Source organism: Zalophus californianus, chromosome 1 (genome assembly GCF_009762305.2).
Source record: "Zalophus californianus isolate mZalCal1 chromosome 1, mZalCal1.pri.v2, whole genome shotgun sequence".
Taxonomy (NCBI): Eukaryota; Metazoa; Chordata; class Mammalia; order Carnivora; family Otariidae; genus Zalophus; species Zalophus californianus.
In genome coordinates this window covers 214,328,631-214,349,672 of record NC_045595.1, presented here as the reverse complement: position 1 = coordinate 214,349,672, position 21,042 = coordinate 214,328,631, and the positions used below count along the sequence as shown (strand labels likewise).

Below are 21,042 nucleotides of genomic sequence, written 5' to 3'. Positions count from 1 at the left end.
GGGCTGCGGGAGGTGCATGGCCCGCTTCCGCGGACAACTGCCACGTCCCACCCCACTGTGGTCACGCCAACATTCTGGAGAGCCAGGGGACGCCGGCAGTGCGCAGCATTTCTCCAGCAGCCTCCCAACAAGCTCGGCGGGGAGGCGAGAGGCGGGGGTGCGGGCCCAGGTGCGTCTCCGCGAGGAAAGGGGGCGAGCCCCCTGGCTTCTCTGACTCAGGTGACCGCTGCACTGCGAAATCTTCTCCGTGCGCACGGGGCGCGGGGACCAGCGTGGCGTCGGCGGCGGCACCATCAGGTCCCGGGGCCACCTTGCCGGACCGCCTCACGGCCTCAGGGCCCAGGTCACCGACCCCCGGCCGCCAGGGGATGCCTCCGCGCAGCCCCGCAGGCGCACCGAGCGGCGGCCGCCCCCCGCCGCCCCCCGCCGCCCCCCGCCGCCCCCCGCCGCCCCCCGCCGCCCCCCGCCGCCCCCCGCCGCCCCCCGCCGCCCCCCGCCGCCTTGCATCCGCGCATGCGCACTGAGCCGCGCCCTCGCCGCACCGCGGGGCGGGGGAACACAGCCCGCGGGAGGAGGGCCGGACGGTTGGGGGCGGGGCGAGCCGGGACCGCGGCTGCGCACTCGGCCGTGCCGCGCACCCCACCCACTTCCGGCTGTGGCTCTTCCGGGGTTGGGGGGGGGACTGTCTACCCGGCGGTGGAGGTGGTCCGAGTTCTGCTGACGTCCGCCGCACAGAGCAGAGGGGCCGCGGCCACCATGGCGTCCGGCGGCCCTCGCGGGCTGGTGCAGTGCTGGGAGCTGCTCCTCAGCGCCGTCGCGCTGTGCCTGCTGCTGCTTTCGGCGGCCGCGGCTCAGCAGCCGTCCGGAGGGGGTGAGGGGCCCGGGGCTGTTGAGAGGGCGCGGGGTCCCGGGCGGTGGGGGGCCCGCGGGGTCCTCGGCGGGGCGGGGGATGAGGGCGGCGCGGGGGCCCGGGCGCGGCGGCTGGGTGGAGGGGGCGCGGGGTCCCGGGCTGGTGGAGGGGCCCGCCCTTTGTCTTGGTTCAGCCTCGCGGCGGTGTCGGCGGGGCCTGCGGGATTGTCCTGGCTTAGTACTCGGCCCAGCCTCACCGCCGTTCTCTCTGGAGGAGCTCGCCGTTTTCGATTCCGAGCCTGGAAGTAGAGCTCCGAGGCTGCTGGAGCCCCACAGCGGGTCGGTAGCCGATGTCCAGGTCCGGGCCCCTTGAGAATTGGGGGGGGGGGTGGCCACTGGTGTGGCACAGGGGGCCCCACTCCACTCGCCGCAGGCCCCAGTGGAGGCAGGAAAGCCCAGGGCCACGGGAGCTGCGGCTTCAAAGGAAGCCGATTCTGTTTCTGCGCTCAGCGGCCCTGGGGTGGGCTGTGCTGCCAGGGGCTGGGACCATGGTGATCAACAGACTGTTCTGGGGCCACTGACCAAGGAACAGAGCTTGAGAGGGAAGTGTATGACCTAGGGCCAAAGTCATGTGTCAGAAGGTTCCAGAAATGCAGTATTGCTGGAGAGTGGCCTCCTGTGGGGCAGTGGAGGGGGCAGGGAGGTCCTCAGACTCAGCCTCTGGGCCTGGGGGAAAACCAGGGAAGCTGGGAGTGTCAGGGTTTGGCCTGTTTGAGAACTGTCCTGCTGGCTGCCCTGTGTGGAGTACCCATGTGATCAGCAGTAGAGCCTCGGGCAGGCCTGATGACCTCCGTCCCAGGGCTTTACCAGTAGGACTGCCTTGGGGCCAGCATTTTTCTCAACTCCTGTTAGCCCGGGCTTTGTTGAGTTCTGTTTAGCCCAGCAAAGCACCTTTCTTGTGTGACCCTCCTGAACGTGTATTTCAGTGCATGACTGTTGTTCTCCTAACTTACTTCCAGTGTGTGTGTGTGTGTGACGTTTCCGAGGCAGCTATCTGCACTGTGTAGGGAACAGTTTGGTCTAGATGGAGTTCTAAGCACAAGTGTGGAATGGGGACTTTTTACCATAATAGATGGATAATATGCCAAAATTCTGTCTCTCTCAATGGCTGGCGGATGTGTGCATAATTGCAGCGGGCGTGTCAGCAGTGGGCCTGATTGTTTGACCACTCTGTTACTCATAGTGCCCTGGAGTTCGGAGAGGTATGCAGGGGCCTTCCTGCGGTGAGTGGGCTGTCCTTTGGTGACGTTAATTTGTTTCCTCATTGGGGAATTAGACCAGAGCTGTTGCTGTAGTATTTCAGCTGAAAAGCAGCTTCTTTGGCCACACGGCATTCCACTCACTAATTCAATGGGAAGCTGCCTGTCCTTTGCTTTGGCTCATAGTAATTACCTCTCTTCTGGTGGAATCAACCCAGTTCCTTGGTGGGTGGTAGTGGACTCTTGTCTCTTTCCTCAGCAACACCTTCAAAGGGGAGGAATGATGTGCTGTGAGGGGTGCTTAACCCCCAGGTATCCTGGGGGTCTGCGTTTGCCTTTCTTCGCAGGGGGGCACTGTGGGAGCAGTGAGGGCTCCCCATCCACAGAGTATGTGCTCAGTGTGGGATTTTTGCTGCTTGTCATACTGTAGGAATGTGACTACACTGTTGATGATGTTGGCCTTCCTTGCAAGGGTACTAGGGTTCTTCAGAGAAACAGACCCGTAGGGTATCTATAGGTGTGGAGAAAGAGACGTATTATGAAGGACTGGCTCACGTGATTGTGGAGGCTGGGAAGTCCCATGACCTGCGGTTTGCAGGTTGGAGTCCCAGGAAAGCTGCTGGAATTCAGTCCATGTTGGAAGCACCCGGGACCCAGTGTCTGAGGGTAGGAGAAAATAGGTGTCCCAGCTTCAGCAGAAAGAGTAAATTCCCCATTCCTCTGCCTTTTTTGTTCGTTGGTGCCCCTCTATGGATTGGGTGATGCCCTTGCATTGGTGAGGGCAGTATTCTTTATTCGGTCTACCAGTTTGAACGCCGATCCCCTGAAACACCTGGAAATATTTTACCGGCTACCTGCGCTGTCGCCCAGTCAGGTTGACACATAAGTTAACCGTCACAGCAATCCCAGGCCAACAGTTTCTGATGTCTTACTATCTGTTTGGTGGCATGGAGACACGAGGGACCCAGGGCACACTGAAGATCTGTCGAGGGAGGCTCTGGGACTCACAGCGGCCTCCACAGGCCATGGAGTCCACCCTGTGTGTGGGGTAAGACTCCGTCCCAGAGTCTCATCTGTACATCGCTGGGGGGGGGGGGGGGCGATGACCCTGAGAACCAGCTGCCTGAAGGATGCAGAAGAGCTCTGTTGTGGCCTGTGCAGGTCCCACCCCGACTGCTCCCTACAAAGGGCACTGGATTTGGAGGGGGCTTGCTGGCCCTGTCCCGCCACCTCCTGCCGTAAGAGCGTTACATCGTGTATACAGATGGTGCCTGTTACTCGTATACATAGACAGTTCCCGACTTACACGGGTTCGACATCAGATACTTTGACTTCGTGGTGGTGTGAAAGGGACATGCAGTCAGGAGAACCAGTGCTTGGAGTGCGGGGTGTGGGTCTCTGCCCAGGCTAGCGGTGTGCGGCCCTGTCCTGGGGCTGCGCAGGCCCGCGGTCGCACAGCCGTTCCGCTGGTCACTTTGGGTACGGTATTCGGTCAGTTACAGGAGCTATTCAACACTGTCTTGTGAGACAGGCCGTGTGCGAGTGGTTCTGCCCAGCTGTCGGCCAACGCAAGTGTGCTCAGAACGTTTAAGATTGGCCAGGTGTACTAACTGGATTTTTGATAGGCTGTTTTCCACTTACAGTGGGTTTCTTCCTAAATCAAGGAAGAGCTGTACAACACTCATCGCTCTTTTGTTTCTACTGAGATAGGAAGATGAGCGGACTCTTTGTCTGATGCACTTTGCACCCTTGTTTCTCGCGTCAAGCTAGTGAAGTAGGTGCTCTGTCGCCAAGCAGAGTGGGCACAGTGTCCGGGAGGGGCCGGCGCCGCCCTCTGGCCTGTGGTGTGGCACATGCACAGTGAGTGTGTAGTGCTTACTCGTTCCTTTACTTTTCAAAACAGATCCCTTTACACGCGCTAGTGTCCTCTGTCCTGAGTGGGCACCCCCGCATCTCGCGTACACAGTGTGACCAGGGGCCACGGGCTGGCATGTCCGAACACAAGGATGATCTTCTTTTGGTCTTTTCTTTTAATTTTCAAAGGGAACGATACGTCAGGTTTTCTAATCATTGGTAAATGGACTCTCAGAGATTTCCAGTCCTCGGACTTCCAGAGTCAGGATATGGGCACTTAGTGTTAGACTGGGCCAATACGAGGGCAGTTTTTATTTCTCTCTGGCGATCAGCGCGTGGTTTTCTGTGCCCTGGTCTTTGAAGCAGGAGGAAGGAGGTAATGTATGTTGGTCAGATGATAAGCTGTTTCTGGAGGGAGAGGATGGAGCGACCTTGCCCCAGCGCTGCCCCGTTTTCAGGAGTGCTGTCTAACCGAGGTTTCCGCCTGCGCTGACAGCTGCCGGGTCGCGGCGGCGGAGGGGGACGGAGGGGGGCCGGTCTCCACGGACTCTTGCTCTCTAGTCCAGAGGCCCTGGGGTGGACGAGCTTGAACGGCATGTATCTTGGAGCTTAGTTCACACGAGTCCAGCTATCAAAAAGACTTTAAAAAGGAAAAAAAAAAAATCCCCATGAAAAGGTTCCTGTCCGCTCTCCTCCCTGTGGCCACTCAGTTAAGATTGATGAGAAGTACGTCTTTTCTTGTAGAATTTTTCAAGAAGGACTTGAGAGTGGGTGTGTCAGCAACTGTCCAGATTTTCAGTGGCTCCCTGCCTACCTCTTTGTTTAGAAAAATGTCAAAGCTGCAAAAAGTGGAAGGAATAAATAGCACAGTGAACTTGCAGATGCCTCTCTGTTCTCCAGCACTTCCTGTTTGCTTTGCCCCTCCCTCCCCATGGCTGCTTGTTAACTGTTTTAACCAAACCGTCTGAGAGTTGGTTGTCTGTGGCCCTGCGCCCCAAAATGCCTCAGGGTAGGCCTCCCGAGGATGAGGGCCTTCTTCTACACAGTGGAGCTGTACCGAGCGAAGTCTGGACGGTTAGCGTGGGTGCGCTCCTCGAATGCCACGATGTAGCGTAGGGTGTACTCTCTTCACCAGTCATCCCAGTAACGTCCAGCTCCATTCATCTGGAACACCCCCTCCCTGCGCTGTCAGAAAACGAGTTTGTAGAAGGCCCTTCGGTTGGTCTTGTCTGGTGTCGTCTAACTTGGATTCCGGTGCCTTTGGACAGGATTCAACCACACGTGGCTGCGTCCTTCCCCCTGCTCCCCCTGGGGCACCTGCCGGCATTTTGTCCCATTGTCCTGTCCTTATGGTGATACTTTGATCACTTCTTCCTAAGTGATTAAACTGGGGGGGGGGGGGAGCTTTGAGACCCCAGGTGTCCTGTCACCTCACAGACGGGCACAGTGGTCTCAGCGTCCAGATTTACCAAGGTGAGCGCAGAATGGCGGGTCTTCACCCATTGCTTCTCCTTGGCTGCTTGACCTTCCCTCTGTTCCATGTCCAGGTGAAGTCCTGGACCATTCAAGAGGCTAGAGTCCATTACTGTCAGTCACTTTGGTTTGTCATTGTCCCCATTTCGCAAGGAGGACCCCGCCCCCTTCACGTGGGCATCTGGTCCTTTTGTCATTCACCCCTAAGCTGGTACCACTGACGCAGTCGTCTGCTCGAGGCCCGTCTCGTCCTGTCTCTGTCCCAGTGTGCCGGGATCAGCTGTTTCTCCCAGGAGTCCTGGCTCCGTTTGGTAGGGGAACAGTGTCTAGAAACTAAGGTCCCCGTGCGGCCCAGTGTTGTCCTCCGGGCCCCTCAGTGGACAGAGTGGGACGGAGCCCCTCTTTGGGCACAGCTGGCCCCGCCGCCAGGCGCCTGTGCCCGGTTGCTGTCGTCAGCCACCGCGACCCTGCGGCGCTTGCAGAAATCGAGGTGCTTCCCGGCTTGTCCGTTTTCCTTCCCTTCGCGGAGCTAAGTCAGGTGCCTTGTGAGAGCAGTGCTTGGCCGGGGCGCTGGGGGGGGCGCTGTCCAGCGGTGGCTGCCGCGGGGCAACATGTGCTGACCGGGCTGTCGCTGGGGTGGAAATAAAGCGGGGCTGTACTCGGCGGAATGGAGGAGCGCCAGACCCACCGGCACCCCGGCCACTTCACGGCGCCAGGCCCCTCCGTGCACGTCCTGCTCCGCGGGCACGCCCACCCCTCGGGATTTTCCCCACTCACGTTCTGCTGGGTCTCCTCCGTCCGCGGGGCGTCCCGTACCCTCCGCTTAAGCTTTGTGAGGCCCTCACTGCGCATGTCACGAACTAGAGGTAAACGTGTGTCTTCCTTTCTCTTTCAAGATGAATTTTATGTCCAATGAAATGCAGGGTCTTAAGTGTGCCATGGGGTGAGTGAGACCTGTGTCACCCTGGCCCCTGTCAAGCTGCTGGAACATGCCCATCTCTCCCGAAGGTTCAGGCCACCACTGCCCCTTTCCCAGTGTAGAGGAGTCGATCCAGAGCTGCGCGTCCAGGGAATCCAGCAGGATGGTCTTTGTGTCAGGTTTCCATGAGCCCCCATAATGTTTCTAAGACTCGTCCGTGTCTTCTGCATACGGTGCACTTCCTCTCGTGGCTAAATACTGTTCTGTTGTACGACCGCACCGGTTAGCCCATCCTTCTGTGCTTGGGCATCTGGGCTGTTTGAAGCTTTTTGCTGTTATCATAAAGGTGCTAGGGTGGTCAGTTGGTTAAGCATCTGCCTGTGGCTCAGCTCCTGATCCCAGGGCTCCGTGCTCCACGGGAAGTCTGCTTCTTCCCTCCCCCTCTACTCCCCCTACGTGTGCTCACTCGAGCTCTCTCTCTCAAATAAATAAATCTTTCAAAAAAAAAATGTTGCCATGAACATTTCTGTACAAGTCTTCCTGGGGACTTCTGTTCTGATTTTCTTGAGTGAAATACTTGAGTAGGGTTGCTGAGTCCTAGGGGAGACGTAGGTGGAACCCTTTTGCTCTCCCGTCCACAGTGTGTGAGACTTCCCGATTGCTCTCTGTCTGCGCCAACACCTAGTGTTGCCAGTCTTTTTAATGTTAGTCATCTGGTGGATGTGAAGTGGTATCTGGCTATGACTTTAAGTTGAAATTCCTGGTGACTAATGAGGTTGCCCACACAGCTCTTTTCCAAAGTATGTGTGTGTGTTTTGAGTCATGGGGTGTGGTAAATCGCAGCCTGACAGGGGATGTGCATGTTTTATTCATACCCTAGTTCTTTACTTCTGATTAGCTTGAGCTCCAGAGCTGTTAGCTGTGTGGGGTTTGACGCCTTGGTGGGTGAGGAGTGGCCAGAGCTGCGGGGTGCCCTGCAGGATTGGCATCTGCTGATTCCGGGGGGGCTTCTCCCGCAGGGCTGGGGGGGACTGGCAGGGCCAATGCCTGGCTTTTGTCTCGTGGGCCTGGCATTGCTGTGGCCTTTGGTTCCAAAGAGAGTGTGTGCTGAGGAGCCAGGGGGCCTGGGCTGGCTAGGGTCTGTGGGACGCGTCTGGGCTCGTACCCTCTTCCCTGGAGGCACTGCCTTTGTGTGCCGAGACCTGTTTCCTGCTCGACCCCTTGCAGATATAGGAGCCTTGGTGCTGTGTCTGCCTCCTCCCCGGGGCCCAGTGGGTGCTCCCTGAAGGCTGGCTGCCGGGAGAGGATGTGCGGCTCTGGGGTTGGGAGTGGAGCCTGGCCCCCTTCCCCCCAGCCCTCCTAAGCGCGTGTGGGCCTTGCCTGACTCTCTGATGTGTGTTCGTCCCCACAGCTTGCTCTCAGAACACTAACAGAACCTGTGAGGAGTGCCTGAAAAATGTCTCCGTAAGTAGCACGGCCACCTCCTCGGCCCCGGGGGCTCTCATGTGCGTGACGGTGACCTATTGCTGCCACCTGAAGTGCTCCCCACAAAAGAGAACCATCCTCCTAGCGAGCTCCCGTGGCTTTCAGTAACACGGTTATGACATGGTTGTAAACATAGGAAACTAGCATTCTGTGAAAATGGAGGATTTACCAAAAGCCGTTCACCGGGACCAGGCCGCTGACGTGGAGGGTGTTCTCCGACGGCCAGAACAGAGAGGGTTGAGCGCTGTTCGCTGGGCATGCTGTGAGCATGGTAAATGCGCCGTGTAGCTCTGGGGGAGCCCAGGCTTCTTCCTCACATTCGTAATGGACTTGCACCCTGGCCTGGGACACAAATACCTGATTTCCTGTCCTTTTGAAGAACTCAGAGAAGACTCTGTAAGATGGTTACCTTCAGGATTCAAAGTACCAAGTGCAAAACCCCGACCTGAGGACCCATGAGGGCTACCCGAGCACACGTCTGGGCCACCCACGTGCGCCTGGTGCCAGGAGCGATCGAGTGGTCGGCGGGGTGTGGTGCCGTCCTCGCACCTGCCTCGCCCCTGATGTTCTCAGGGACTCGGACAGGAGTGTCTGTGACGCGCCCTCCAGCCCTGAGGTTCTGGGCCGGTGCCTTTGAGCCTTAATGCATTTTTTTTTTTTTTTAAGAATTTATTTATTCACTTGAGAGAGACAGAGAGAGGGTGAGTAGGGGAGGGGCAGAGGGAGAGGGAGAAACAGGCTCCCCGCTGAGCAGGGACCACAACACGGGGCTCGATCCCAGGACCCTGAGATCATGTCCTGAGCCGAAGGCAGACGCTTCACAGACCTAGGCGCCCCCAGATGCACTATCTTTAAGACAGCCAGGCACCCCATGCAGTTGGAGAGGTCACAGTGTTTTCCAAGGTCACTTAAGTCCACTGACAAGGAGTTAACTGAGCTCCTCCTGTGGGCCCGCTGGGTCCTGCCTGCCCTCCTGCAGATGAACTGAGATAGGTACTCCTGCTGAGTGTCTTGGGTGCTACTGATGGGAAGGTGATGGGGAGGCGGGGCGATGGTGAGTGGGTTGCTCAGGGGAGGCCATGTGGGGGAGGGGAGGGCACACATGCTTGGGGAAGAATGTTCTGGGCAGAAGGAGTGGCTGTGCAAAGATTCTGGGCAGGGAGCCACCTGGCAGCTTTCGGGACGTGCACAGAGGCCAAGAGGCCGGGCAGGGTGCCTGGTGGGAGAGGGTTTGAGTAACCTCAACCCTGGTGGGCCAGATGGGGTGGAGCTGATGGGGTGGGGTGGGGGCTGAGGCCTTCCAGTCTGTCACCTGAGGGCGAGCAGGAGGTGTCGTGGGGCTCAAATCCCAGACAGTCTGATTCTTGGGTGTGTATGTTGCATTTCTGATGTTTGTCGAACATTCATCTTTTTCAGTGTCTTTGGTGCCACACCAACAAGGCGTGCTTGGACTACCCGGTGAGCAGGATCCTGCCGCCCACTTCCCTCTGTAAGCTGAGCTCTGCACGCTGGGGCGTTTGCTGGGGTGAGTCTTCGTTTTCATAGAGTTCTCGCAAAGTCTGTATTTTGGAAAGTCTGGTTGTGCTCAGTGAACGTAAGCTGCCAGAACGCGTGCTCTCTGCAAGAAGTCAGGAAGCCAGTGAGTGTGCTTTCTGGGAGGGCTGCTGGCGGTCCCTGGGGTCTGGAGGCCCAGCTGTAGGGCCATCAGCCTCGGCTCTGCACTGGGTCCCTCTGCATCCCGAGATGGCGGAGGGCAGAGGGTGTGTTTGGGGACTGTCTCAGCACACGGTGTCTCGGCTGCATCTGTGTGCTGGGAGTCCTGCTCAGCATGGTCAGGCCCTTCTTTCCTGACTTGTCCCTTTCTGTCTGGAGACGGTGGGTTTTCCAGGCGCTCTCTCTCTCTGTGGGTCTGTTAACCCTTGTGAGACCCCAGAGAGACCAGTCCTGGACCAGGGAGCCCGGGGCATTCTGAGCCTGAGTTGTTAAGGTGTTCTTACGATGAGGCATGACTTCTAATGAAGTGCACATGCTGTTTCCCTGTCCCCGTAGACTCTAGTGTCTAACAGACACACACGTGTACATACACCTACACCCGTTCAGGGAGTGGAGTGAGGTTTTGACACACGTAGACAGGTAACCCCCGCTCAGCACTCGCAGCCTGACCATGTCAGGACCCCGTGTCAGCCCCTGGGCTGACTTTCCATCAGCACAGGTGAGTGCTGCCTACACTGCCCTTCCCGTAAAGGAAATCACGTGTGTCTGTCCGACTTTCCGTGCAGTCGTGTGTCTGAGACTCCAGTGTCCCGGCCCATCTGTCCGGCGGCTGCTCAGTGCCCTGCAGGCGTCCACGCGGACGCCCCAGTGCTGCCGTAAACGTGCTCGTGGGGCCGGCTGCCCACACTCACTTCCAATGGGCGTGTACTGAGCAGCACGATCACGGGGTCGCCGCGCATAGTAGGTCCGCAGACGTTTTCCCAGAGTGGCTGTGCCACTTTACGCTCCTCCAGGTGGTGCGGGCCTTCCCGTTGTCCCACGTCCCTGCCAACACTTGGGGTAATCAGTCTTCTTCATTTTAGTCCATCCGGTGGGTGTGAAGGGGTATTTCATTGTGGTTTTAATTTGCGTTTCTCTGATGACTAATGATGTTGAGCACCTTTCAAGTGGGATCACTTTTGATAATTCTCCTGTGCAATGAAGTTCCTGCTTTGGGGCCGTGGGGCTGGCTGAGTGCCTGGCATGGGACAGATGAGATCCACAGTGTGGGGGACGGGGGGCAGGGAACAAGCCAGGGACTGTGGGAGGTAGGCTCTGCACTCAGGACAGGTGGCCTGCTTCCTAAGAGAAGGTGCACATGGTGACATTCATGCCGGGGCTACGTGGAACTGAAGCCTGCCACCTGGGACTCAGGGATCGGTGGGGATGCTCCAGGTCCCCATGTGCACTAAGGAGGGTTGGGAAGGCGCACTGGGCTGACGGTGTATTGGCCTTCTCTGTGGGAACAGAATGGGCAGGGGGCTTGTGCTCGTGCCATCTGGGGAGCCCTGGAGGGCCCCCAGGCCCCTCGATGTCAGGGCAGCACGTAACTGTAATTCCAGACCTCACGCCATGGGTGCTCTCTGTTCTGACAAAGAACTTTAGAATCATCTTATCCAGCTCTGGGCAAAATTGTTTTGGGGTTTTAACTGTAATTACATGTTCGCTTGGAGAAACATGAAGTCTTTAGGATGTTACCCCTTTGGCAGAAGTAGGTGTCCCTGCTGCACTCAGGTCACCCTCACGGCCTCAGGCTCCATAGCTTTTACATGGAGGGCTCATGGGAATGAGGGCCTGCAGTGTTTTTCCCCGTTGTGATCGGGATTTCTGTTTTTTGGGTTTTTTTTTTAAGATTTTATTTGTTTGACACAGACACACACAGAGAGGGTGAGGGCGAGCACAAGCAGGGGGAGTGGCAGAGGGAGAGGGAGCCCGATGCGGGACTCGATCCCAGGACCCCGGGATCATGACCTGAGCCGAAGGCAGACGCTCAACCAGCTGAGCCACCCAGGCGCCCCATGGGATTTCTGTATTTTATAACTGGTTTTAGCTGCTAGTCAGAAAAGCTGTTTTGGGGGGGGGGGCAGACATTTCTAAGCCAGGTGTCTTGCTGATCTGATTGGTTTTTAAAGTGGATTGTTTGCAAGTGCTGTCGTCAAAACCCACTGCCGTCCGCTTGTGAAGGTCTTTTCTGATACTGTTGCGGTCATGACTGCTTGGTGTGCCGGTTCTTCCAGAACAGGTGGCAGGAGGAGAAACCACGTGACTGTAGCTCGGAAGGTGTTTCATCAGATGTGACCCTGATTCTGATCGTCAGCGTAGGTGCACAAACTGGAGGCCAGCCTGTGGGGCTCGCGGCCAATCTGTGTGGAGTGCCCGGCTCTCGGTGGCGGCCTCCCTGTGCCCACCCGCCGTCCTGGGCAGAGCTCGCTCTCGAAACTGCCTCGGTGGCCATCTGAACGGGGCGAGTGGACACGTTTGCAAGAGCACTATCAGAGCTCTTTGATTGGCTTTGGTTCTAATTAAATAGAAAACTATTGGTGGGTTTGGCTTTATAAATCCTTCGGAAAAGTCAGAATTGTAAAGCTTGTTTTGACTACTTGTCTCAGGAGTTGGGTCTTGACGGGAAATCATAAAATCATTGGCAGCTGATGAGGCAGCCGTCTTCAGGCCCCGTGGGTGGTGCCAGGGCTCCACGGTCCCTCATCTGCCTGCTGGGGTCAGAAGTTGTCCTGGGGAAGTAAATGCAGGTGACCTCGAACAGCGTAGGGGTTAGGTGTGCTGGTGCCCCGGGCACTTGAAAATCTGCATGTGACTTCTTTTTTTTTTAATTTTATTTTATTATGTTAGTCACCATACAATACATCATTAGTTTTTGATGTGGTGTTCCACGGTCCATTGTTTTCGTATAACACCCAGTGCTCCATGCAGTACGTGCCCTCCTTAATACCCGTCACCGGGCCAACCCATCCCCCCTCCCGCCTCCCCTCTAGAACCCTGTTTGTTTCTCAGAGTCCATAGTCTCTCATGGTTCATCTCTCCCTCCAATCCCCCCCCCCCCATTTTTCCCTTCCTTCTCCCAATGTCCTCCATTCTATTCCTTATGTTCCACAAATAAGTGAAACCATATGATAACTGACTTTCTCTGCTTGACTTATTTCACTTAGCATCATCTCCTCCAGTCCCATCCATGTGGGTGTAAAAGTTGGGTATTCATCCTTTCTGATGGCTGAGTAATCTTCCCTTGTATATATGGACCACATCTTCTTTATCCATTCGTCTGTTGAGGGGCATCTCGGCTCCTTCCACAGTTTGGCTATTTTTTAGCGGACGTTGCTGCTGTGAACATTGGGGTGCATCTGCATGTAACTTCCGATTTCCTGGAAACTGAACAGCTGCCAGCCTGCCGTGGACGGAAGGCTTGCTGGTAACAGAGCAGTCGAGGTGTGTGCACGCATGTGTGCGTGTGTTATGTGCACCGTGTGCTGTGTTTTCACAGGGAAGTAGGCTAGAGAGAGGGAAACATTAGTGAGAACGTCATCAGGAAGAGAAAGTGCACGTACAGTATCGTCCTGGATTTGGGGAAACCACGCCCACAGATTCGTGGACCTGGACGGTTCAGACTGTGTTCGAGGGCCCACGGTGTCGTGCTGTGGACTTGGGTTTAAGGATTGGATAAGCTGCCCCAGGCTTCAGTTCCATTTCTAGAGTTCCACAGAGTCTAAACGTGTGTCAGGACAGTCTGCGCGCCCAGCGGGCACTCTCCTTCCTGTGTCTGCTCGGTCCACGTGCCCCAGGCTTGCCGTGGGGAGGAACGCCGCCCCGTGTGTGGCCTGGGCCGTGGCGGTTGATTGAGAAATTGCTCACAAGTCACACACCCACACTGAGAGGAGACCTGGGGGCAGGCAGCTCTAGAACTGGGGGGCGCTGCTTTGGGCTCCCCGCGCCCGGTCCTGACTCCCTGACTCCCGACGGACCTTGCAGTGAACTTCGAGGCGCTGATCATCACGCTGTCGGTGGTGGGGGGGGCCGTCCTCCTGGCCGTGGCCGTGTGCTGCACCTGCTGCTGCTGCCGGAAGAACAGGAGCCGGAAGCCGGATAAGAGCGAGGAGAAGGCGGCACGGGAGCGCGAGGAGCGCAGGATCCGGCAGGAGGAGAGGTGAGGCCCCGGGGCCCTGGTGGGCCGTGGGGAAGTGCCGCCCGCGGCCCCGAGTTCTCTCCGGCTTTGGACGGACCGTGGGTCGCGAGCCGGGGTTGTGGGACAGGGTGTGGGCGCGGCGCGGGTCCTTGTCCTCCTGGGCTGCCACGGGCAGGACAGAGGCCCAGCTGGGGCGAGCTGGGCATTGGGGGCGCCTGCCTACCTGCGCCTGGGGCGGGCCTGCTGCAGCTAGCGCGTGGAGACGCTGTCCTCCCCTGCTCACGGAGCACTTTGGGGAGCTTGGGCCCAGCCTGGGTGGCAGGTGCGGCGGGTCACCAGGCCCTGCGTGATGGGACTGGGATCGTGGCTCGGAGACGTGCTGCCGCGTCAGGCCAGCCGCTGTTGGGTGGGCGTTGTCCCTGTAGAGTCATCGCTCCTAAGTAGCAACTAACACGTGTACATTCCCAATCTTCTGCAGAACCTAGTGTCAGATTTTCACTCCTCAGTGTGTTTTCTTTACATGAAAAATAGTTTAAGAAATCATAGTATTTGAATTGCCTTTACTGAAACAAAGAACCGAATGACAGGGCACTGGAGCGGCCTCAGAAGATGGTGCTGGTCGTCACCCTGCTTGGCCCGGTGGCCACCTGCGCCTGTCCTCAGCCTCTCTGCCAAAGGAAGCGAAGGGTACATCTTTTAGTGTGATGTAATACTTTGATGCTAAACGAGATTTTTTTCTTTTTTAGGAGAGCAGAGATGAAATCAAGACATGATGAAATCAGAAAAAAGTACGGTAAGTGTTGATGCGATGTCCGTGTCCGTTCTGTTTGGTTGGGAGTTGATGCCACACTGTGAGATGTGACTGCTTCCCTCGTCCACCTGTCTGGATTGAGCAGCTGGGTTTACTCTGTGCGGACTGGAATGAACTAACCCACGAATGTCTTGAAAAGATGAAGCCTTGGCATATTTTTCTCTCGCCAAACTTCCTAGGACTGCTCACTCCCGAGGGGGTGGAACTTGACCGGGCTCCGTGTGGCTCCTAGCCTGTCGCCCTGTTTGTGTGACGTGGGGTGTGTGTGATGACTGCGGGCCTCCCCTGCCTCGCCACCCTCGTGTTCACGTCGCTCTCACACCTGACTTCTGCGGGCTCAGCTGTCCATGCTGCCCAGGCGTTTTGTCTGGTTTGTTTTGGTTTTTGTTTGGAGAGACTGGGGGTGGGGTGGGGGTGACTCATTTTTACTGTGTGAGAGCATTAACTCTGCTCCCCTGTTGAGTTGGCTGTTGGGATTGGGAGTCATGGACTCAACTGGGCCTCCCCAGTGACCACCATGGGGCCTCCAGCCCTGGGCCACAGTGCTTCCTTTGACCTCGTGACCCGAGGATCACATGCTCTGTGTCAGGTGGACCAGGCACCTGGGCTGAAGGCAAACTCTGATCAGGAAAATTCCAAAATCTTTACCAACTAATGTATGCATTTTGGAGTTCTCTTTATAGAGGATACTGTTTTCCTGGTATTTTAAGATCCCAAGCACTAAAACAGAGAGTCCCCAAGGCTCAGTTCCCTCTGGCGGGGGCCGCTGGCTGCATGCCCCCACCCCCATCCATACATGCCTCCTCTCACTGTCACGCCCTTGTGCTGGGTCACCTCAGGCTGGGGGTGACCCTGCCAGCCTCCAGGTGTTGATTCCAAGGCACGAGGCTGCCCCAACTGCCCCTCCTCCTGCTGCTGGGTCTCCTCCGTTTAAGGCGAGATGTCCGGCCACCGAGAGAGCCTTCTCTGGTTGGCTCCCGCCCCTCAGCCTCCCCTTGGTGCTGCTCCTCTCCTGGCCAGCCTGGCTGTCCCCCTTGCTGCCTGTGGCACTCGCCCTGGGGTCCGGTGCTCATTCCCCGCGTAGGTGGTGATAGACTCCGTGTGGGTGACATTCCCTATCCAGCAGTCTTGGCGCGGTGCCCTCTCTCCCCAGTGCCCACCGAGCATCTGCTGCCCTCAGCTGGGTCCCCTTGGTTTTCCACGACATTGAAAAGTGCGGAAAGGAGCTTGTTGGCATCTGATTAACAATATAAATACAAGGCAAGAGACGTGTCACACAGACTCACACTGAAGTGCCTTTACTGCCAAGCACAAGTAGCTTTCAGGTCTTCCCCTTTGTCCAGTTGTGTGCAGGGCCCTGGCCCAGGGGCAGTCTCCGTAACAGTGCCCTGGGGCACTTCCTTCCTATCATTTTGATGGTTCCTGTGGCCCTTAATTGCGCTGATAAAGCCAACTCATGCCTGTTTACACAAAGCCCATAGAGTGGACTGCACTTTGGAAAGACTCAGCTGGTAGAAGAATCCCCAGGGGTCCCCAAGGGGGCTGGGGACAGGCACACGCTGCAGTTAACACACAATGCACGCGTAGACGAAACCCTTCTTGTGGTTTTAGAAGGTGTTTGATTTCCTGATCACAAAACAGTTTCTCCCGCTCTAAACTAGAAATAGAGCTAGGAGCTGTTTTGCTTTGTCTTTTCCCAACGCAACTGGGTGTGTTTGGCATTTGGCATCTGAACGCCCTTTACCAAAACCACCGTGGGCTTCCTCCCGTGGCTTGAGGCACGCTGTCCTCCTCAGGACCAGCAGCCCCGCACCCCCAAAATCTCCTGCAGCAAGTAGCTGTTGTTGCAGTGGCTCTGGGGGGAGGTGTTGGTTTGTGGTACAGGTTTCTGGAGAGAGGCAGAGATCGTGTGGGTTTCTGCACTGCGAAGAGAGCTCCTCGTCTTCGGGTGTTTAGCACCAAAGATCTATGACCAAGTACATCGTACATCAGGATGCTCGATGGTGAGATTGAAGGTCATCTCGTTCTAAGTCCGTCAACGTGATAAGGACATGTAAAGTAGAGTGGTTTTGTAAGTCACCTGTGGTTTGACATTCAAAACGATGAAGTGTGCTCGAACCTGCTCAGACACCCGTTTCTCTTAAGGCCTCAGTAGGTCTTTGCGTAGAGCTCAGTTGTCCTGCTGTCTTGCATCTCGTTTGCCATCCTGTGAGTGCATTTATAACCGGGATTGTTTTGTTCCAGGTTTGTTTAAAGAAGAAAACCCATATGCCAGGTTTGAGAACAACTGAGAGCACACCCCGCCCCGGGACGCGGCGCCGGTCAGCGGAGCCCCTGCCCCGCCGAGGCGGGCCTGCCGAGAGCACAAGTGCGTGGCCGCCTGCACCTGCGAGCTTCTGTCCCCTTCTCTGTATCTCTACTCAGTGACTCAAGACACTAAGCCCTTCGGGGGGTGGGGGTTGGTTTTGGTTTGGTTGTTACTTTGAGGAGGAAAGACAAACATTGCGCCACTCGATCAGTCGGTAAGCCACCTGCAGGCGGAGCCGCCCACCCCTCCTTCTGTGCCGGCGGCGGGCTGCACACGGCGGGGCAGGAGGGGCGGCTGTCACCCGGCCATTGCCCCGCGAGCCCAGCGGCGTCTCCGTGCCGCGCGCTGACTCGGGACGCGCGCTCGCCCCAGCTGCGCGGAGCAGCACCGAGGGAGGGGGTCCTGCTCACCTTGGGTCTGTGTTGCGTTTCATTTCATTTTAGATAATTCTTGGATTTCCTTCCTCCACCTGAAACATTTCACCAAAAAACTTGACTGTCAAAGTTCAGAGCACTTATTGGACAGTTTTTAAATTTTCATTGGTATCTTTACCAGAACATCACGGTTTTTTCCCAGTGAAAACTTGAGTAACAAATGAAGCTTGAAAGCCGCCTCTCCGGGGCGCCACAGCGCTGACGCGGAGCCGCAGGGCCCGGGGAGGCCGCCGCCGCCCCGCTCTCGCCTTCCCTCCTGTCGGCAGCAGCCGTTGGGCCCTGTGTGGGGAGGCGCCCGTCTCGTGCCCGTCAGGCTGGCTGCACCGCGGTCACTGAGGACCTGGGTTGTCCCCAAAGAGGGAGGGACCGAGCACCAGTGGCGCCCCCCCCCCCCCCCCGCGGGGCTCTTTGCCCACCGGGGAGGCGGGTGTCCAGGTCGGCGGGAGGGATTTCCACGTGCTTGTCCAACGAGCCCCGTCCTGGAACCGCGCTCCTTGGGGCGTGTGGTGCGAGCTCCTGCAGAGGCAGCTTCTCGGGAGGCTGCCCATGGCCTCCAGGCGCACCCTGCCGTGCCTTCTGCGGCCGTTCCGTCCCTTTCAGATCCAGATCTAGGACTGCAGTGAATGGACCGAGCGCTGGCGGCGGCAGTGACGTAACTGTGCGAACAGCCTTCCTTCAGTGTGAAAATAGGCCCAGGTGCCACACTGCTTCGGATTAGGAAGACGTTTAGCTTGGGGAAAGTGGGTCGACAGGCACCTACGAAAATGACATGTTTGGCTTTTGCCCTTGTGACCGCACAGAGCCCGCTCTCTCGGGCAGCCGGTGCAGTGCCCGCCGCGGCGGCCAGTGCTGTCCTGGAATTTCCACCAGCTGGGAAACCAACCTCGCCGGACTCCGTTACTGTCTTTCTGACTTCTTGGGCGTTTGATAGCAGTTTAAAGTACTATGAAACATTCTTAAGTATTTTATAGCAGCCTGCACCTTTTGTCTTACTGTTTATTCAGCAGAGAAACTTTGTAACAGACTTCAGCAACCTTTGTGTTGGCGCAGTAGTACTCTGTAAGCTCGCTCGCGCCGTGTCTTGGTTCTGGGTCGCTGAGCTCCCCGTTCTTCCATACCTGAGCTCCCTGTTCTTCCATACCTGAGCTCCCCGTTCTTCCATACCGTGTATGTAATCCCATCATGGGGTCCTGAGCCTCCACCAGGCCGTCTGGAGGGCTGTCTTAGGCCCTACGCTTTTTTCTGAAATAGTCCTAAGAGCAGCCACATATACGTAACCTCAAGGAAACCAGGAAGCTCGGAGTGCCTTAATTTTAACCAGTTTCCGAAAAGTGGTTTAATACATACTTCGTTGAATACACTTTGTGTCCTTGTGTCTCATTTCTCTGTGGTGTTAGCATGATTACTTGGAGAGCGGTGGGTAGACTTTCTACGTAGAGACTTTTTAAGATTTTATTTATTCTAGAGAGAGCGAGCGAGAGTGTGGGCGGGCAGGGTGGGCGCCGAGGGAGAGAGTTCCAACCAGACACCGCACCTCATGTGGAGCCCTTCACAGAGCCTGACGCGGGGCTCGGTCCCATGCCCCTGAGATCATGACCTGAGCTGAAACCAAGAGTCAGACGCTGAACCGACTGTGCCGCCCAGGTGCCCTTCCACATGGAGACTTTTGACCCGTCCCAGATGTGTGAGCGATCCCAGCTGCAGTACCATGGCCAAGGGGGAGACTGCCGCGTCCTCCAGTTGCCTGTTACCCACCCCCCCACCCCCAGCAGCTGTTTGCTGTCCAGCCAGAGACTCGGGCTGGTGTTCTGCCCCACCCCCACCCCCACCCCCACGTGCTGCTTTCCTTCTGCTTAGCTGGAGTCGTACAGAATGGGGAGAAAGCAGTTCTGCCTTGAGCCTTGTGTCCTTGGCTGTAACTGCCGGCCGACTGCCCCCTCCCCAGGGTGGGGGTCTTCAGTGCCTGGCCGCTGGGGAGCGCCCGTACCTCTTCTGAGCGCCTGCTGAGCCCATGTGACCATCGCTGCCGTCGTGGGATCTCTGGACGTCCTCTGTGTGGCGCTGTCTGAAGTCCGAAGTCCGCGTCGGGCAGGCGATCAGCCCGTGGGTGCCGTGGTCCCCGTGGGAAGTGCGTGAGCCTGCCCAGCGGGACCCAGGGCCGGGCAGTAGCCGCACCCAAGCCCTCACAGGTTCCAGGGTGGGAACGCGGCAGCGCGGGCTCTTCCTTTTGGACGTCGAGGTCCAGATGCAGTCGTGGGGTACCCTTGTGACCAGCGTGTCCTTAGGGCATCCAGGCCCACGGGAAACACTCGCCTCGGATTCGTTGAAAAAGTTCCAAGTCCGATTATGGCAAGACCAGGGCCTTGAAAGGACGGTGTTGGTGAATGAAGTCCTTCCATTAGGATGTCTGCTCCTGAGGAAAGTTCCCCTTGGGCTGTAAAAAGCAGGCGGTCAGATGGGTAATCAGTGGCTGCGTCCCACCAACTCGTTCTCGGTGTCCTTCCAGAGCCAGTCTGCGTCTCGTGCGGCCCTGGGTCTGCTCCATCGGCACACAGATCCGAGCATGTGGCCGCCGCCTCCCCGGGGGCCTTGGCGTGCCTCATCCCACCGTCCTGTTGGGAGGCTGGCTGTCTCCACTCCTGTCTGTCCGTGCTGCTTTGTGTGAGCTGTGGGTCCATTTCCAGAAGTAGAATTCTGGATCAAAGTGCCCATGATGCCGAATTACCCTCCAGACAGAGGACACCTTGTTTGAAGCGATCTGTGACGCGTCGTCAGTGGGTGGAGGTAAGCGGCCCATGGGGTTCCGCCAAGGCCTCATCTGGAAGTCGGGAACTGAGTGGATGGTTCCTGGGCCCCCTGAGCCGGGGCAGCAGGCCTGCGTGCTGGCTCGAGGCGGTCTGGGGATGGGCAGGGCCTGGCAGGGCTGGTGTGCGGTGGGCACAGACATGCTGCTGGGTAAGGCCGCCTGGGGCTGCGGCAGAGGCAGGAAGAGCAGCTGTGAGGCAGGCGAGGCCAGGGTGCAAGGTGCTGGCCGTCGGGATTCCAGAGGCGGGCCAAGTCCCCGTCCTGCTGCTGCAGGTGGTCTGAGGCTCCCTGGCCCCTCCTCCCACCCACCTGCCCCCCTCAGACAGGCTTGCTGCTCCAGCTGCTGTCTGCAGGGCTGTGTGGAGCGGGTCACAGGCCCTGGCTGCTTCCGTGGTGGTTCCGGGGGCCCGCTCCGCCAGAAGAACCGGCAGGTGCCCCGTGAGGCCCCGGAGTTACAGACCCATAGGCCCAGTACTTGGCAGACACCCGCCGTCTCATGGTCATCACTGCCGCTGGAGAGCTGTCTCTGGCCCCGCGTCCGTGGGGAGGAGCCAGCGGGTCTGGCAGCAGCCACGTCTTTGCGGGGTGCCCTGGTACAAAGGTGCCTGGCCAAGCCTGACGCGGGGTGGGAGGCACAGACTCCCCCCCCGTGGGATGCTGGGAGGGGGTGAGGGCACAGCGATGCTGCTGCCCCCCATCCCCAGTCCCATGCATTCTGCTGGGAGCACAGTCCCCCAGTGGCCTGTAGCCCAAAGGATCCGCCCGAGGATAGACGTGGCTTGAGCTGCGTGGACGTCTGTTGCCCCAGCTCCTGCTTTGGGTAGATGGCCGCGTGTCTGGAGGCTCAAAGCCCGGGGACGTTTCTCAGCCGGCAGGGCTTTCCTCCCCAGGGTCTTGTGGCTGTGGGTCCCCAGGCTCTCAGAGTCCTGCGCCCCCTGCCAGCAGGCAGCCCGGACTCTATGCAATGCCACTGGCAGGAGCTGACTGCCGGGCCTGGGAGTGCACCCCGCCCTCACTAGGGGCCCCCTCTGCGCGGCCAGGGCCAGCAGCGGAGTCCATCCCAACAGCTCCAGAAAGCTGCTAGGGGCGCTCTGATGGGGGTCCCGCCCCGCACACAGAGTGGACGCCGACCCCATGGAGCTGACTTACGTGATGTGGTGGGTTTTCTGCTCCC

The 21,042-nt window shown here is 57.9% G+C and overlaps 1 protein-coding gene across 1 annotated transcript; it reads left to right on the top strand.

Annotated features, from left to right (window-relative positions):
• The first annotated feature begins 663 nt into the window (after positions 1 to 663).
• Positions 664 to 18,423, top strand: LOC113917039 (PTTG1 interacting protein). Its single transcript, XM_027584463.2, has 6 exons — positions 664 to 871; positions 7,766 to 7,818; positions 9,256 to 9,364; positions 13,357 to 13,531; positions 14,257 to 14,303; positions 16,566 to 18,423. Exons 1-6 carry the CDS (start codon positions 757 to 759, stop codon positions 16,610 to 16,612), a joined length of 546 nt encoding a protein of 181 aa, XP_027440264.1. The 5' UTR covers positions 664 to 756; the 3' UTR covers positions 16,613 to 18,423.
• Positions 18,424 to 21,042: the final 2,619 nt, after the last annotated feature.

Excerpts from the sequence above, each read along its gene's own strand:
- LOC113917039 (XM_027584463.2), top strand. The coding sequence starts at position 757 with ATGGCGTCCGGCGGCCCTCGCGGGCTGGTGCAGTGCTGGGAGCTGCTC. Across the intron at positions 872-7,765 it reads TCAGCAGCCGTCCGGAGGGG|CTTGCTCTCAGAACACTAAC; the intron begins GTGAGGGGCCCG and ends TCGTCCCCACAG. Across the intron at positions 13,532-14,256 it reads AGGATCCGGCAGGAGGAGAG|GAGAGCAGAGATGAAATCAA; the intron begins GTGAGGCCCCGG and ends TTTCTTTTTTAG.